General features: G+C 46.1%; 1 protein-coding gene across 12 annotated transcripts in view; it reads left to right on the top strand.

Moving 5' to 3' along the window:
• ABCC12 (ATP binding cassette subfamily C member 12) overlaps positions 1–11,447 on the top strand; it is a 72,230-nt gene extending 60,783 nt beyond the window's left edge. For 5 of the 12 annotated variants that reach the window (XM_009196380.4, XM_021931928.2, XM_009196381.4 and 2 more), the window contains 7 exons: positions 3,252–3,341; positions 5,745–5,934; positions 6,394–6,553; positions 7,669–7,747; positions 8,785–8,898; positions 10,418–10,582; positions 10,690–11,447. In XM_009196380.4, coding sequence (XP_009194644.2) covers positions 3,252–3,341; positions 5,745–5,934; positions 6,394–6,553; positions 7,669–7,747; positions 8,785–8,898; positions 10,418–10,582; positions 10,690–10,776 — 885 coding nt within the window. In that variant the 3' untranslated portion in view covers positions 10,777–11,447. Of the gene's footprint in view, positions 1–3,251; positions 3,342–5,744; positions 5,935–6,393; positions 6,554–7,668; positions 7,748–7,918; positions 7,998–8,162; positions 8,298–8,784; positions 8,899–10,417; positions 10,583–10,689 lie in introns of those variants that run through there. The other 7 variants (XR_001898149.3, XR_001898150.3, XR_001898152.3 and 4 more) reach the window with 7 other exon arrangements.
• Positions 11,448–12,387: the final 940 nt, after the last annotated feature.

Consider the following 12,387-nt stretch of genomic DNA (forward strand, 5'->3'; position numbering starts at 1 on the left):
CTCTAGCATGCTCTGCTTCCATTTTATCAAAAGGCTTTCATCCTCTTTCCATCTTGTAGAAATTTGTAGCTCATTCACTGCTGTCTCTCCTCAATCCCCTTACTGTTAAAGGTCTATTCTTTATGGAAAATTTATCTGATATCATTTAAATGGTATTTTTGGGAAGAAGGAGAAACAAAAACGTATTCTCAGTACTCTCTCTTAAGTGGGGAAAAATGAATTTTCCTTGGGTAACCGGTTTCCTGTATTGATAGATGTTTTCATTTGTTGTTGCCTAGTAAAATATCAAACAGATGATGTTGAACAGTTTCCCTTAATTGGTCCAAGTAAAACAGCTTTCCCCAACTAAGGTCATGCTTTTGGGCGATATTATCAGCTTTCCATGAGATTGTTTTCAAACATTCCTGTAAGGTCGTGCACAGCATTGAGATCTATGGGAACACTTGTTCTCCAGCTGGCTCTGTGGCTTCATTGAACATTAGCCCCCTTTGGAGAACACAGAATCAAAATGACAGCACTCCACTTGAGACTAGAGAAGACTCCCTAGATGGATGAGAAATTGGCATGAAATCCCACAGAGCAGAAAGTGAATGCAAAGTGACATCATATCACATCACGTAGAATAAGCACTTCCTGGGGCCAGCACTGTGCCTTTGTGGGCATCCTAAATCTGGGAGGGCTGCCGTGGCCTTGGGAGCTGATACTCTTGCATTTAGCAAAAGATGTATATGCCCTTCTCAAGGGCAGGGTTCATTCATTCACTCACCAGATATCCCCTAAGCACCCACCATTAGCCGGGAATTGTGCTAGTGGCTGTGGATTCAGCAGTCAGCAGTCCGAACAAGTCCTGCCCTCATTCTAATGGGCAGCTGGAATAAATGAGGGGCAAGTAAATAGATGAGAAGCTCAGAAGGTGTTTAAGCGTTGGGAAGACAACAAGTGGAGGAATGTCTCTGTCAGAAGGGGAAGCAACATTTCATACAACAGCCACAGGAGGCCTCTGCTGGGACGTGGCTTCCAACCTGAGACCTGAAGGATAAAGAACCAGCCCAGGAAGACTGGAAGAAAGAGTGCCTCAGGGAAGGGCTCAGCAGTAGGCATGATCCTGGCATGTTTGAGAATCTGAGAAGCCCACGTGGCTTGAGCAAGGTGGTATGAGGTGCCAGCAGAGTAGAATATGTAGAGCTTTGTAAGTCGGGGGCAGGGGTATTATCTGTATTCCAAGACTGGGTTTCTCAACCATGGCACTGCAGGCTTTGGGGCTGGATAATCCTTTTGGTGAGGGGCTGTTCTGTGCATGGTAGGACGTTCAGCAGCCTCCCTGGCTCTGCCCATGAGATGCTGGTATTACGTCCCTCCTGCCAGGTTGTGACAACCCAAACCGTCTCTAGACATTGCCAAATGCCCTCTCTGGGGCAGGTTGAGAGCCATTGCTCTAAAGAAGTGGAAACTGCTGACCTGTATTAAGCAGGGAGGCCTGCTGAGGGGCTCTCAGAGGGTCTGCACCGAAAGGTGGACGCTCTCCACGTCACCCACCTGCTCGTGCCCCCTGCCTCTTTGCGGCTAAGGCCTCTTGCTTCTTACTACAGCATTCTTATCCCGAGTTTGACTGGTGGACTTCTTATCATAAATGCCTCAGCTCACACAGTCCTCTGGAACCCCCTATCTAAGCTAACTCTCCAGCTCCAGCCCCTCTCCTACATCATCCTTTCGGGACATTCTTGTCACTCCTGCAATGGCCTTGTGTGCCATCTCCACCAGTCCACTAGAATGGAAGCTGCGTGAGTGCAGGGATCTTGTCTGTAACCTTCAACCCTGGAAACTGGTGCCCCGACCAGTACCTGGCCCATGGCTACTGCTCAGTCAATGAAGTTCGCTAATGCATGAGATGGCCCTGCCTCTAGCCCACTTGGTGACACATGCTGTGGCTGCCCCACCTTTCCAGGGAAGGCTGGAGGTTCCAGGCATTCTCACACCCAGGAGCAGGTGTAGCAATGACTGAGGGAGTCAGTGGCTATGTACCCACGTGCACCTCAGCTTTCTTGCCCCGGCATGGGCCAGTTCCGAGGTGTGCTCCATTCAGTGTCCCAGAGCTCCCAGGCCAGCTGGACTCTCAGTTGCCCACAGCAGTAACGTCTCACAAACACACCTGGTATGGGCAGCCTCTCTTCCCCTGCTCACTCCTCCATCCCCTCCTGGTACAATCTGGGTTCACTGCCTATGTTCGTTTGTGAAGGCTGCTGTGACAAATTACATGCTTGCAGGCTTCAAACAAGAGAATGGTATTCTTTCACTGTTGTGGAGTCAGACGCCTGGACTCAAGGTGTTGGCAGGGCCAGCTTCCCCCCGGAGGCTCGGGAGAATCTGTTTCTTCTCTCTTCCAGCTTCTGTGGCTGCTGGCCATCCCTGGCATCTCTTGTCTTGTAGCTGCATCACTCCAGTCTCTGCCTCTGCCTTCATGTCCCCTTCTCCTCTGTGTTTTCTCCTCTGTCTCTTATAACGACACTTATCACTGGACTTAGGACCCACTCAGGTGATCCAGGATGATCTCAAGGTCCTTATTAACACCTGCAGAGATCCTCTCTCCAAATGAGAGAGCATTTGCAGGTTCCAGGGATTAGGAAATGGGCACATCTTTTAGGGGTGGGGGACACCATTCAACCTGCCCTAATATAATCCTTACAGTCAAATCTCAGGGTTGGCCTCTGGGAGATCCAGGCCTAAGGTGGGTGATCTTAGCAAGCCACATGCCCCAGTCTGAGCCTTGACTTTCTCATTACTATAGCAAGAAGACAGGCTTGATGGTTTTCTGTTCTCTTATGGCAATGTGGTTTTCAGTTGCTTTTTGAGCAAGGGACTGAGGGGGGGCTGCTCTGAGATGCAAGACCCTGCCAGGTGGCAGCAAGGGGCCGATACCTAGCAGTTCTGCAGCTCCCAGAGAGAATTCCCACCACTCGAAGAGGCATGTGATCAAGTGGTTCTGTGGGGAGATGATTCTCACCATCTGGAGTGCTGAGGAAAAATGTAATTACCATTTGTTTCTAAATACAAAGGAAGTGTTTAAAGGCAAAACACCCCAACAGGAATATCTTTACTTCTGGGCACTTGGCTGGGAAGGCAGGCCTCCTGTCAGTGCCGTCCTGCTTGAGGCAGGGGAGGGGTCATTCACCAGGGCTGCCTCCTAAACCGGGAGCAACAGAACCCGAAGGAGGAAGGGGCTCTAACTGCGGCTGCTTACTCCTTTTTAACAGCTGAGCGGACTGCTCCAAGTGTGTGTGCGAACGGGAACAGAGACCCAAGCCAAATTCACCTCCGTGGAGCTGCTCAGGGAATACATTTTGGTAAGAAATTAGTGCATCAAAGAGGAGGGACAAGTTAATTTTGGCAGGACTTGGGCAAATATTGGATCTTTTTAGATGCGAAAGGGATCTTTTTAAAAAACTGAAATCAGACTGGGCATGGTGGCTTACGCCTGTAATCCCAGCACTTAGGAAGGCCGAGGTGGGCAGATCACCTGAGGTCAAGAGTTCGAGACCAGCCTGGCCAACATGGTGAAACCATGTCGCCACTAAAAATACAAAAATTAGCCAGGCATGATGGCGAGCGGTGGTAATCCCCGCTACTCGGGAGGCTGAGGCAGAAGAATCACTAGAGCCCAGGAGGCGGAGGTTTCGGTGAGCTGAGATCCCGCCATTGCACTCCAGGCCAGGACAACAAGAGTAAAACTCCGTCTCAAAAATCAAAAACAAAACAAAAAAACCCCCAAATCGGAGGAGTCATCCCTCTTCTTAAAACCTGTATTTACAATACATTCTAAAGTCCTTGATGTTGAATGTGAGCTTCTTTTTAACAAGGTTTCCTTAAGGGCTGTTTTGATACACAGAAAAATACAATTCAGTGGTTTACTTTGGTTTCTAAAAATTAATATTTGGCCAGGCGCAGTGGCTCACACCTGTAATTTCAACACTTTTGGAGACCGAGGCAGGAGGATTGCTTGAAGCCAGAAATTTGAAACCAGCCTGTGCAGTATAGTGAGACGCTATCTCTCCAAAAAAAAAAAAAAAAAAAAAAAAAGTTAAATTTTGCCATGTGTGGTGGCGTGCACCTATAGTCCTAGCTACTGAGGAGGTTAAGGAGGGAGGGTCACTTGAGCCCAGGAGTTTGAAGCTGTAGTAAGCTATGATGATGCCATTGCACTCCAGCCTGTGCAACAGAGCTCGACCCTGACTCTAAAATTTTTTTAAGTTAAAAATTATTATTTGATTGATTAAAGTCATAAGTTGAAAAAATAGAAGCCCAGTCTGACGCTTCTTTAAAAGCTTTTATATCCAACTTACAAATCTTGCTATTCTTTTAAAAGAAGTCTAGCCAATTCTAGCCATCACATTTAGGTGCCTTTGAAGAGTGGCTCCATTTACAAACTTAATTAAACACTTTAAAACATTTTAAACTGCATTTTAAAATTTAATACATTCAATTTCTTTTTTAACTACCTCAATGATCTGATTTAACCACAAACCTTCCTGAGTTTGTATAACTTTAATAAATTAAACTTATAAATATAGTAAGCTCTAAGTTTTCATGACAGAATCAATGCTATAAACAGTAAATTTTTAACGTAAAATTGTGTTTAAATCAATTATTCAATTGTACATTTTAAATTAGCATCACCAGCCCAAGTTCTGTTAATATATTGTGAATACTTGAAACACCAAGCATGCAGATTTCTTAAACTAAAAATATGACTGTTACAGTTTCGTTTCTCTAAAATATTTTTATTCCTAATTCTAAATTTTGTAGGCGTTAAAAAATACTCAGTCCTTAACAATACAGGTATTTTCTCAGCTAAATGAGGTTGCTTATTGACCAGAGATGTGGGCTGGTCAGCCACCCTGATGGGGCACACGGGATCCCTAATTCCAGCTGTTTACACAGAGGTGACTTAAGAGGAGGGGCTGCTCTTGTGACGAAGCCAAGCTGCCCTTCTTCTTAATCAGACCTTGCATTTCTTGGACTCTTAGGAGACTTAAATGATTTTTTTTTTCCATGTATCTCTAAAGACCTCTGAACTTGACATCCTGCATTCTTACCATCTTTCTACTTCTAGCATGATGATAATTCTTGCAGATCTTGAAATTATATCTGGTTGAATTCTGCAAATCTCAAGGCTCTCTCTGGCCTTGTCACACAGCTTCAGGGCTACACTTCCGACATTTTCCCAGGCCCACAGGCCCAGTATGAGCTTCCCTTGTGTATTCCTCTAAGTCATCCATCCCTCTATTCGCTAAGCTCCAGCCACATGATTTTTCTTTCCATTCCTCAAATTGCCCAAGCTCATTCTGGCCCTGGGGCCTTTGGACTAGCTGTCCCCCCAACCTGGAGGGCTCTGGACTTGATCCTCTTGTAGCTGGCATCCTCCCAGCACTCCAGCCCTCAGCTCCAATGTCACATAGGCGCCTTCCTCAAACCTCAAGTTCTTTTACTCTCCCATCCCCCTTGCCCAACACACAAATCACATTCTGTATCCTATTGCAATACTCTATTGTCTTCATTTTTAATTTTTTTTCTTGTTTATTATCTGACATCCCCACTGGAATGTGAGTTTCTAGAATTAAGGGTCATTATGGTTTATTTCACCACCATGAATAGCAGTACCTGAAACTGTGTGAATCAATGAATGAATTAGTTAAATAAATGAAAAAACAAATGGCTATTCACTGGTCATTGGTTGTTCTCCTTTACAGACCTGTGTTCCTGAATGCACTCATCCCCTCAAAGTGGGGACCTGTCCCAAAGACTGGCCCAGCCATGGGGAGATCACCTTCAGAGACTATCAGATGAGATACAGAGACAACACCCCCCTTGTTCTCGACAGCCTGAACCTGAACATACAAAGTGGGCAGACAGTCGGGATTGTTGGAAGAACAGGTTCCGGTGAGGACAAGCTGTGCTTTTGTTTCTTTTAGGTTGTTTTCTTTGGATTTCCACTGGATGTCCTAGTTAAGTCACACCAGAGAGTGATGTGTATGTGTGTCAGATTGGCTGTTATTTCTCTCAAATCTCTTTACTGTAAATTAGGATTTCAGGTTGAATGGGTGTGTGGAGATGGAAGCAGACACATCAGTTTTTGAATTAATTAAATGACAATCATTCTAGTGCAACAGGGCCCCAGAGATGAGTTGTGTGCTAAGGGCCCTTGCAAAGATGAGCAGGTTAACTGTGTCAGGGTAGCCCATCCCTCCACCCCGACCCCAGTGAGAATACTTTCTGTCTACACCATCATCCTTATGGAGCCATTTGCATTGCATTAAAAATCCCACTAATTAAATGCTTCGATATGATGGAAGCACAAACTGATGTTTGATTTGTTGTTCTTGCTTTTATGGCTCCCAGGAAAGTCATCGTTAGGAATGGCCTTGTTTCGTCTGGTGGAGCCAGCCAATGGCACAATCTTCATTGATGAGGTGGATATCTGCACTCTCAGCTTGGAAGACCTCAGAACCAAGCTGACCGTGATCCCACAGGATCCTGTCCTGTTTGTAGGTACAGTAAGGTAGCTGTTTTTAATCATTGTGCATTCCTATTTTTGGAGAGTGAAATCAGACTGACCAAGAACTTTGTGATGTCCCCAGGGCATGGCTGGCCTGGAGCTGTTCTGTCTGAGGGAAGCAGCATCCCGGAGGGTTCACAAGCACTGCTGGTCCCTGTTTCTGCCTCCAGCCTTGGGAGGAGCCAGGGCCCAGGGGTCTGAGCATTGCTTGTGTTTTATAAACACATTATCAATGAACAGGATGCTTCTATATTCATTCATACACTGAGCAGATATTCCGGTGGCTCTGGACAGCCCTAGTTTATGCCTGTGTCCCAGCATCCCATCAGGTTTAGCAATGGCCACTCTGAAAAGTGTCCCAGTGTGCACAATAAAATAAATAGTTACCTCACATATATAGCTGTCCATTTCGAAGTGCATTCATTTATTTCCACAACTAAGTGAACAGAAGCTATTCCAAGCAAGAACAGTAGGGCTGCAGCTTCTGTGGGGCTCCAGATCTGATATCAAGGCATAAGGGAAAAGGCAGTTTCTCAGTTAGCCAGTGCAGTGGCTCTCTCTGTAATGAGAGGAACATTTCTCCCATAGCGCACCAGATGAAGTAGGGTAACTGTATTTACTGTATTTAGAGTTCATTGTTTGAAAAATGCATTCTGTCTCTTGAAACAGTAGATTTACATTCTGGGTCTGAACTGCTCAGCACCCTGTGAGGCCCTAGGAGCTGCCGATGCATGGAGTGGCAGATTTGGGTTGCTCACTCTTCCTCTTTCTCTGCCAAGAATTTTATCAGTTCAAACCCACTCTGCTACTCGGGGCTGCTGAGAGGCCCAGGTGTGTCTTTCTGAGCACCTTGCTCAGAGCTGCCTCTCGGCAGGGTTCCACCTGTCATTGCCTGCCTCGGCGGTTTCTGCTCCATCACAGAGTTGTGGACCCTTGGTCTCGTGGCCTGAGGTCCGTATTTTGTGGACCACTGTCCTGGACTGAGGACGATTCTTGGAGCATGAGGTCATCACATGCCACCTCCTACCCTCCTCCACATGCTACAGAAAGTCTGCTCCCCATCCCTCCTCTCGTCCCTGGAAATCCGGCTCCCTGTCCTTTCCTCTCCTTCATTGCAGGTACAACTTGGATCCCTTTGAGAGTCACACCGACGAGATGCTCTGGCAGGTTCTGGAGAGAACGTTCATGAGAGACACAGTAGGTCTCTGGGGCTGTTGAGGAGGAGTTTGTTTCCCAGCACCACTGCCCTAGATTCCTGGCCTAGGTTTAAATTTGACAAGCACCTAGGCCAGCACTTAGCCAAGTTTATTTTTGGACACCACGTAAGTCAGTAGAACATAATCCTTAGTTACTCTTTCCTATTAAAAGCAACAATAGGGCTCTACAATGATCCAGTCAAGAGCACTACGTGTATCGTCTCACTTGGTCCTTACTACAATGCTCTGAGGTTGGTACTCTTACCCCTAATTTTAGAGATGAAGAAATTAAAGCTCAGGGAAGTAACATGCCCAGGCTAGTGAGTAGCAGGGTGGAGACTTGAACGCAAGCCTATCTGGCTGTAGAGCAGATGGAAGGCCCTGCTACTCTGCCAATGGCCTCATTTGCTTATCAGAACAGACAAGCCACAGAAAACGGGAGGGTGTGGAATGTTCTGGGAATAGCAAGTATGGCTGGTTGGAGAGGACTGAACCATCTGTGAGAGGGGACCCTGTCCTATAACAACTACAACCCCAGCTGAGGTCAGCAGGTAAGCATGACCACCTCTACAGCCCAACATGATATTTTTCCAGGACTTGGTGTACCAACATGAGCATCTTCCAAGGCCACTTTGGCTTGTCACTCTGGATAAGCCAGACCCTGTCTTACCCTTCCTTAATGTCCAGGAAACTCTCCCATCCCATCTCTATTTTGTCCATGCAAACAGCAATCCAGAAGGCCATTTCCAGTTGCTTGTGTGCTCTCTGGAACTGCATTTGCATCATTTGTTCTTTTGGTGAATTGTCTACGGGGTTCTATGAGTCATACTGTGATTTTAAATTATTAATGTCCGCCTACTCCCCGGTCTTTCCCTGGTGCCTGTTTGCAATATTGAAATGATTGTTGTTTTGCACTTTCTTTGCCATAGTAAAATAAAGCAAGCTGATGAATGCAAGAGAAGGGGGCAATCAATACAGACAGCATAGGACAATTTTATAGATCATCAGCACAAATGTGGCATTTTCTGTGTTTTATAGATAATGAAACTCCCAGAAAAATTACAGGCAGAAGTCACAGAAAATGGAGAAAACTTCTCAGTAGGGGAACGTCAGCTGCTTTGTGTGGCCCGAGCTCTTCTCCGTAATTCAAAGGTAAGAAAACACGGAAAATGGATTGGTTAAATTTTGGATATCTCCCGCAGCGCCACTCAATCCAGGAGGTAGTGCCAGGCGTATGTCTTTCAGCAAAGAGAGAGCAATTGAGCCATTTAAAAACCGATGACTTTTTCTTAAGACAAAGTTGTGAGGGATAAAAATTGAAAAGTAACAGCCATTTACAGCAAGAGCACCTTCCTCTCCCAGGCTTCCCCTGGGGAGGTCTCGCTTAGATTTTCACTCTGCTCGCCTAAGTGGTTTGAGTTTGAAAAATCTGTCTCCCAACTTTCTCCCATTGTCTCTGAACAATTCTGAATCTGGATACACTGTCCCCAGGATGCTCAAGAGGGCCATCAGAATGCTAGGATATGGGAATTGTACAATTTATACTTATTTTTCTTTGTGACTTAGCCACCCTTATTTACTGATTTCCAGGAAGGGATTGCTGTTGCTTTAGTAATGTCAGTGTCTGAAGCCTCATCAAAGGTGTGACCCATTGTGTGTATTCTCCAGATGTGCTAATGTCAGGGGAGAGGGACCGGCATGGATCCAGTGCCTGCCGTGCTAAGTGGTTTAAGTGTCATCTCCATTTCTAGCTCATCAATAAGGCATAGCCCCCTTTCACCTATGAGGGAACAGAGCCTCGAGGAAGTTAAGTAACTTGGCCAGTCAAGCAGAGTCAGGGGTTAAGTTCAAGTGCTCTGATTTGCTAAATCAAATCCGCCCTGTGACCAGCAGAATAATACCCCACCTCCCCAAAGATGTTAATGTCCTGATTTTTGGATCTTGTGAACATATTCATCCAAGACTTTTAATATATTAACTTACTTGGCAAAAGGGACTCTGCAGTTGTGATTAAGGATCTTGAGATGGGGAGATGATCCTAGATCTGAGTGGGCCAAACGTATTCACATGGGGCTTTCCAAGGAGGAGGCAGAAGAGTCAAAGAGAGAGAAGGAGCTGTGATGCCAGGAGGGGCTATGGGCCAAGGAATACAAGTGGCCCAGAAACTGGAGAGGGCAAGGAAACAGAAAGAATGCAGCCCTGACAATACCTTGATTTTAGGATTTCTGACATCTGGAACTAGAAGATAAATTTTATGTTGAGTCTCTAAGTTTGTGATCGTTTGATATGGCAGCAATATAGGGAATGAGTGTAAGTGCTGCTGTGCTTCATGCCGACTCAGGTTAGCACAATAGATAAAGCCTGTGCAGCCTGTCTCCCTACGAGTTTGTAGGGTTAGAAAAAAACACTTAAAAAGAGGAGTAAAGGATATACAACCTTGTCCCTCTAGCAAGTTCCTTGGGAAAGATGGAGGTGATGTGATATGACTTTTACTTCACTCTTTTCTCTCCTTTTTTTTTTTTTTTTTTGAGATGGATGTTTAGCTAATTACTTTTCGTCTTGTGGTCTTCTTTTTCTTCTTCTTCTTTTTTTAAAGTAAATAGAGCCAAGGCTATAAATTCCCCTCTCAGTGCACCTTTGGCTTACCTTTACAATGTTCCCTCCTTGACAGATCATTCTCCTTGATGAAGCCACCGCCTCTATGGACTCCAAGACTGACACCCTGGTCCAGAACACCATCAAAGATGCCTTCAAAGGCTGCACGGTGCTGACCATCGCCCACCGCCTTAACACAGTTCTCAACTGCGATCACGTCCTGGTTATGGGAAATGGGAAGGTACAGGAAGCTCTTTTGGCTTCATCTCCCCAGAAATTTCAGTGGTTTGAGCTTTACAGTGGGTAGATATTTTCTGCTGATTTCAGTTCTTCTTCTCTGACTTTCAGGTGATTGAGTTTGACAAGCCTGAAGTCCTTGCAGAGAAGCCAGATTCTGCCTTTGCGATGTTACTAGCAGCAGAAGTCAGATTGTAGAGGTCCTGGCGGCTGATTCTAGAGGAGGAAGAGGCTCTGTGAGATGAGCAGGAGGGGTGTTCAGGAGGAGGAGCTGTCCTCTCTGCAAGTAGCCCTGGTCTCCAGCCCCTCCCATCCACGGAGTGAGCTGGCGCTGAAGTTGTCCCCCGTGTCATACTCAGTCCATGTCACCCCACTTGGTGGGCTTGGGGTTGGTTCTGGGTGGTGAACCTAGGCAGACAAAGCTAATGGATTAAAAAACTGCCCTTCACCTCCCAAAACCCCAAGGGTTCCTCATGTGTTTTCACCAAAACCACCCCACTGCCTAAGAATGAATAGATTGTAACTTTCAGTTAGAAACCAGCCACAATAAAGAAAATGGGAAAATGTCTTAGGATGGAGTTTGCAAGGTTTCCTTGCCCGTTATCAGAAGGAAAAAGAGCAGAATTTTCTTCTTGTTTAGCCCCACTCACTTCCATCTTGACTGGATGACAAGCAGTAACTACACAGATCTGTAGCATGAAAGATTGAATACAGTGTTTGGCCAAAAAAATTGTTTTTTAAATCATATTATATGTTTCAATTGATCTATTAGAATAACCAAGAAAACAAAATGCTGGAGTTTCTCTATAAATGACACTTTTGTATCTTCTTTATTGGTCATTAAAACGCAGTAGGAAATTACCCTGAAATGTTGCCTTGCAATTATTTCACTGACGATATTCCAATTTCTGTACTACTTCCTCTCATAGACCCTTGTTGCCTTCTCCCTTTACTCAGTAATGAACCCTCACAGTCGCTTACCAAATAAAAGGCTTTCTCTCCAACCTTGAGGCTGGTTCTGATGGAAGCAGTAAAGGTGTATTCCCAGCAGCCCCAGGAGTGAGCGCTGCTAATTCATGGTGACATTTGAGAAAAAAAAATTTATAGAAAATCCGGCAAGCTCTTGTGTAGTAGCTGCCAAGGGGCAGGCTGGCAGTTCTGGCTATTTCTCATTCGTCAGGAATGAAGGCCCTATGAGGTTTCCTGGGCCTGCTTTCCAGGCCCCAGGCTGAACTCTAAACACAGCTCAGGGCAGTGTGGTCAGCAAAGCTTCCAGATGGCAACCCCCCACCCCACTTCCCTTCTAAGTGTTGGTCACGTCCTTGCTTCCCTAGACGTGGAGGAAGGAGTGCCTGACACCTGGGAGCACCCGGGGAACACTTGTGGCAGCCATGAATGACAGCATCTAATGAACTCACTCAAACACAGCTGTGGAGCCTGGCGAACATCCCTCCCAGGTTCGTGTGCATGTTAAGAGCTTAATCTGGATTTCTGGCCAACGAGCCAATAGCCAGCAATTCAAGGGCTGGGCATGTGATGTTCACCTCCAACTGATTATTCTCCAGCCTTCCTCCAGCCAGGCCTAGGCAGGGGTCTACCCAACCAGCGGGGAGGCGAGCACACCTGGCCTCAGGTAGAGTTTATAGCCTGGCAAGTGTGTGAAAGCCCTGGCCCAGCAGCTTGGCAGCAGTGGATCCTGCCCTCAGCAGAGGGTGCACCAAGACATGTGGCTGAGAAGGACGTGAGCCAGGGGTTTCCTTCCGTGGACAGCTCCACGCCAAGTGTGGATCTGTTTGTGAAGGGACACAG

Source organism: Papio anubis, chromosome 18 (assembly GCF_008728515.1).
Source record: "Papio anubis isolate 15944 chromosome 18, Panubis1.0, whole genome shotgun sequence".
Lineage (NCBI taxonomy): Eukaryota > Metazoa > Chordata > Mammalia > Primates > Cercopithecidae > Papio > Papio anubis.